Source organism: Cystoisospora suis (genome assembly GCF_002600585.1).
Source record: "Cystoisospora suis strain Wien I chromosome Unknown contig_5026, whole genome shotgun sequence".
NCBI lineage: Eukaryota > Apicomplexa > Conoidasida > Eucoccidiorida > Sarcocystidae > Cystoisospora > Cystoisospora suis.
Genome location: NW_027157818.1, coordinates 1 through 5,092, shown reverse-complemented (window position 1 = coordinate 5,092; position 5,092 = coordinate 1). Strand labels below are relative to the sequence as shown.

Below are 5,092 nucleotides of genomic sequence, written 5' to 3'. Positions count from 1 at the left end.
AGAAAGAAAGAAAGAAAGATCAAAAAGAGGGGGGAAGAAAGAAAAGAAAGAGATAAGAAAGAGAGAGACCGACAGAGGGATAGTTTAAAAATGAGAAGATAAATTAGGGATAGATAGATAGATAGATTAAAGATAGCTAGCTAGCTAGCTAGATAGCTAGCTAGCTAGCTAGAATCGCTGGTTTAGAGTAGAGAGAGAGATTGTTTGTTTTTCCTTCAAGAATGTGAGTTAGTGACTGAAGTTTCTTGAAGGTCATGAGAATTTTCTAAGGCATCTAGCTCAACTGAGGAGGAAATAGCAACGGCCAACTATATCTCCAGACACGCATATCTAGACACAAACCTCTCCACCTCTATCTATCTATATTTGTATATATACACATGTATGTGTATATCTATCTGTATATATGTCTATATATATATATATAGATAGATAGCATGGGGGCTAGAAAGGACGTGAACGAGGAGGTGTATGTATGGAATTGAGAAGGTCTATCTATGTCTATGCGTGTGTATGGGGAGATGTCTGGAGATCTTGAGGAGTACCGTCACCACAGAGACACAAAAAGAGGAAGAAGAAGACATTCATACAGTGAAACTAAATGAAGAAAAGTCTATCTATCTCTCTATCTATCGTGAAGCTAACTTTGATCTCTCTAGTATTTCTCTACCCCATGATTCTATGCCAGAGGATACATAGATACGGCCATATATGACACATACATTTATGTCTAATATAGCTGCATGCATTGGTCTCCGTGAGTGATGAATGGAGAGAAAAAGACAAGAGAGAGAAAGAGAGCTCTCCACTCGCAAGTCACAGGCCCTGCAAGCGCACGGAAGAAAACAAGACGTAAAAGAAGCCTCTCCTTCATACATACACACATACATCTTCGTAGAGTCATACCCTCTCTACTCAGACATGGGGGGAGGCACATGTACACGCATTCATACATAGACCCACCCTACAAAGAGAGGGACAGAGAGAGATACACAAATCGATAGAGAAAGAGAGAACGAGAGAGAGAGACTGTGTTTGAGTTACGAAGAAGAAGAAGAAGTCTTACAGTGACAGGTACATCGACTCTTTGTACGTTACTTTCTTCGACAAGAATTTCCTTGGCTTTGGCACATAAAGCCTTCACATCTCTTTCAGGAATGCATTCACATCTTCTTAACTGCTCTATCTGTCGATCTAAAGAGCTCATCCCACTAGACACGGACTTAGCTCCCGAGACTGAAGACGAAGAAGAAGAAGCAGGAGGGGGAGAAGAAGAAGAAGACATCATGCTAGTAGAAGAGGAAGAAGAGTCCCGGCTGGTCTTGTTCTCTTCTGCGGCTCCTCTCTCATCTGACGAGGCGTTCAACTCCGCACCTGCTACTGCCATCGCAACTAAACAGGGAAGAAAAACGTCTTGAGAAGAAAGAAAGAAGAAGAAAGAAAGAAAGAAAAAGAATGAAAGAGCGAGAAAGAAAGAGTGAGAAGGAAGGAAAGAAAGAGTGAGAAGGAAAGAAAGACCAAGAAAGAGAACAGAGTAAGGATGGCGTTTCTCTGTACGTCTTCTATGCTTGTAAAGAGAAGAAGAAGAAGAAGATGAAGAAGAAGAAGACTATGAAGATGATGGTGGAGGTGAATGAAAAGAAAGACAGAAAGAAAGAAAAAAGAAAAGGAGATAGAGAAGAAAAGAAAAACAAGAGAGCAGTCAAGGACGGAGATCTCTACATACGTATATCTACAAGCAAATCGACTGCGATCACATTCATAGAGACACACACATCTACCTACATATATAGATACACTTAGATCTACTATACGTATTGTATATATATATATATATATATACAGGTCTTTATATAGATATACCTGTTATGTAGCCTTTCCGTATCCCCCGCTCTCATGGGCCGGGGAAAAATAAAAAGAAGACGACGGCTAGATAGATATATATAGATAGATATGGATAGACGTAGATACATCAATACACAGAGAGAAGGCGTGAGAGAGAGGATGACTGTTGAGCGAGAGAAAGAGAGAAATTTGGACAGACGGCCACAAGAGATTTAAGATGAAGATAGAAGAATGTGAAAGAGAAGAGTGTGAAGGAAGAGAGTCATATCTACACTGGTAGAAGAAACTTTCTGCGACTGTGAAGAAAACGGAAAGACAAGTCCGAAAGGAGGGAGTAAGAATGATAGAGACACGAAAAAGAAGAAAAGAAATGCGCGCTTCTTGGATGGGTGAGAAGGGAAGAGAAAAGGACAGGAAGGGAAAGAAAGAGAAACAGAGAGAAGAGGAGGAAGAAGAAAGAAAAGAGACGCTTACGGGAGAAACAGTCTTTTGGTAGGTCTTCTTCGAGGAGTTTCTTCAAAAGAGGAAAGAAGGCCGAAAAAGAAGAAAAAGGAGGAGAGAGAAGTGAAGACAGACAAGGCGGTACGGTTCGGCTACCGTCATGTTCGGGTGTACATACACCTCAAGACGAAAGCTCGAGGGAGATGGGCAAGTATAACAAGTCTTCTCCTTGTGTCGAGTGAAGAGAGGCAGAGGAATCAATGAGAATCTTGATGAATCTTATCTCCCGCTTTTTCGGTATCTCTTTGAATGAAATCTGTCGGAATTTCTAAACAGAAGAAATGGGAAAAAGAAGAAGAGAGAGAGAGAGAGAGACGATGTGTAGATATGTTAAGAAGATGCAATACAATGAGAAGTAAAAGATGAGGCGACTCAACAGGCGCCCGCGCACCACTCCTCAATCTTTTCAATTCTTCTCTGGTCGATAGAAGAAGAAGAAAAAGGAAAAGAAGAAGAGGAAAAATACGAAGAGCCCGCTAAACAACGAGAGAAAGAGAGTGAAGAAAGACGACGATCGAAATAAGGAGAAAGAAAGAACACGGGGAAAATACAAAAAGGAGTTGAAGAAGAAAGAACAGGAGAGAGGGAAGTGTGAAGAAGAAAAGTGTTTAGCCTCCCTTTCTTTTCTTCTCCTTCTTTTCTCGATCGTTAAGCTCTGGATCGCTCGAAGCGAAAGAAGAGAAGAAAGCGAGTTTATTTTATCTCCTTTTGAAAGAACCGTGCCCCAGACCAGGAGGAGCCCCCCTTGCGATTGACTTGGAAAAGAAGGAGGAGACAGTCCGTCATGAAAGAACAAGGACAGAACATGAAGAAACGAAAGAAGAAAAGAAAAGAGAAGAAAAGAGAACAGAAGAGACAAGGGAAGGAGAACAAGGAGAAGGTGTTGACGGCTGTGTTTTCTGTGAAAGAAGGCGAAGAGATGGAGAGCAGGCGAGTCAGATAGAGAGAGATACGAAAGGCGAGAAGATCGAGATGATAAGGATGAACGAAAGGAGAACAGACGAAAAGAAAGAAGAGATATGAAGGAAAAAGAACAAATAAACCGAACTTTTTGAAGTGTAGAGCATTGGAGAAGATGACGATTACAAAGAAAAAGGAAGAACGTGAAGCAAAGGGAAGAAAGAAAGAAGGAAAGAAAGCGAGAGAGAAAGAAAGAGAAAAGAAGTCCAAGAAGAAGAACAAGAAGAGACTGATCGAAAGTGAAGAGAGAAGATGACTTGGAAGGAGATCGAGAAAGGAGTCAAGAGACGACTCTATCGCAAAGAAAACCCTTCTTCTTCTTTCTCTCTCTCTCTCATTCTTTCTTTCTTTCTTTCTCACTCTTTCCTTCTTTCTTTCTTTTTCTGACTTTTTAGGTTCGCGTGTCAGTGTGGAATGTAGCGAGAGAAGATCAGCAGGAGATAAATTCTTCTTCTTCTTTATTTGCTTCTTCATCCCCCCTATCGCTTGAAGTGAATGAGGAGTATTTGGAGATTCCTGAGCTTGTTGTATCTTATCCCAAGTCTCCCACTCCGGGTATGCTTCGGGTGTACATACACCTTGTGCTACATGTCCATACAGACGCACACACCTGTTTCTTTGTATCTACTTCTCTCTCTCTCTCCCTCTCTCTCGCCCTCTCTCTCTCTCCCTCTCGCTCGCCGTGTTTCTATGGAAGTGTCTGCATGCGTCAAATGCTCGCGTGGACAGAGAACAAGATATCTATCTATCGAGGGAGTACAAACCGTCTTCATAAATACATGATGCCTAGATCTTCTCTTCTTCTTCTTCATTCTCCTGCTCTACCACTCATGTGTCTAGGTTCTCCTTTCTCGGCATCTCTCTCTCTCCATATATATATCATATATATATATATGTAATCTGTATGTATACGTGTATTTCTGTATACACATATATATATATATATATACGCGTATATATATGAGTGTAGACGTAGCTGTATGAAGGATGCCGTCCAAGTACGCGCCCCTCTTTTTGCTTCTTTCACAACCCTCTTCTTTCTAAAAAGTGCTTTCTACTCTTATCGCCTCTCTACTATGATTCCTATCTTTCTCTTTCTTTGTCTCTTTCTTTTTTTCTTTCTTTCTTCGACTGTTACTTTCCTCGGTCTCTTTTCTTCTCTCTCTCTCTCTATCTCTTGTGTCTAGAGAAGACTAGGTAATGCCTATACATACATTGCTCTTCTTCTTCTCTTTCTTCTTCGTCTTTTTCGCCTTTTCTTACCTCCTCTTGGTATTCTTTTTTCTTCTTTCTTGTGGCTGTATCTTTCGTTTTTTCTCTAGTGCATGCATTCAGTTTCTCAGGCAAATTCTGGGCTGTATGTACAGCTGTCGATTGTAAAGAATATCTTGAAATCTACTCAACAGCCTCATGGAAGAAAATAAAAGTAAAGAAAAGAAAAGAAGGACCAAAGATCCAATTTCCTCCTTCTCCTTTTCCTTCAGATTGATGTAGATAGCATCCTCTCTCTTACACCTTTAACATTACATGGTCGTATACAAATACATACGGTCTCTCTATGTAGATACATACACACACATAGACACCCTTCAATCTCTGTATATAGACTCTGTATCTATGTACCTACATATATATATGTATATTTATGGAGAAGGCCAAGTATGTATCTCCACTCTATATGTATATGTGTAGGTATGTATGAATGTATCTGTAGAAGGTGTTTTTGTATCTCCTTTTCCACGGATATATATACATGTGAATCTTTGTATATATATGTATATATATA

At 40.3% G+C, this 5,092-nt stretch overlaps 2 protein-coding genes across 2 annotated transcripts; one reads left to right on the top strand and one right to left on the bottom strand.

Annotated features, from left to right (window-relative positions):
- Positions 1 to 475: 475 nt before the first annotated feature.
- Positions 476 to 3,761, bottom strand: CSUI_008775 (protein phosphatase catalytic subunit). Its single transcript, XM_068068900.1, has 3 exons — positions 2,320 to 3,761; positions 1,067 to 1,413; positions 476 to 825 (listed from the first exon to the last, which is right to left on the bottom strand). Exons 2-3 carry the CDS (start codon positions 1,385 to 1,387, stop codon positions 817 to 819), a joined length of 330 nt encoding a protein of 109 aa, XP_067919125.1. The 5' UTR covers positions 1,388 to 1,413; positions 2,320 to 3,761; the 3' UTR covers positions 476 to 816.
- On the top strand, positions 1,158 to 4,795 carry CSUI_008774 (the record flags this gene model as incomplete). Its single annotated transcript, XM_068068899.1, has 3 exons — positions 1,158 to 1,319; positions 3,702 to 3,861; positions 4,629 to 4,795. The coding sequence occupies 3 exons, from the start codon at positions 1,158 to 1,160 to the stop codon at positions 4,793 to 4,795; spliced, it is 489 nt and encodes a 162-aa protein (XP_067919124.1).
- Positions 4,796 to 5,092: the final 297 nt, after the last annotated feature.

What these genes read in the sequence shown, in the direction of transcription:
- CSUI_008775 (XM_068068900.1), bottom strand. Translation starts at nt 1,387, where the DNA reads ATGGCAGTAGCAGGTGCGGAGTTGAACGCCTCGTCAGATGAGAGAGGA.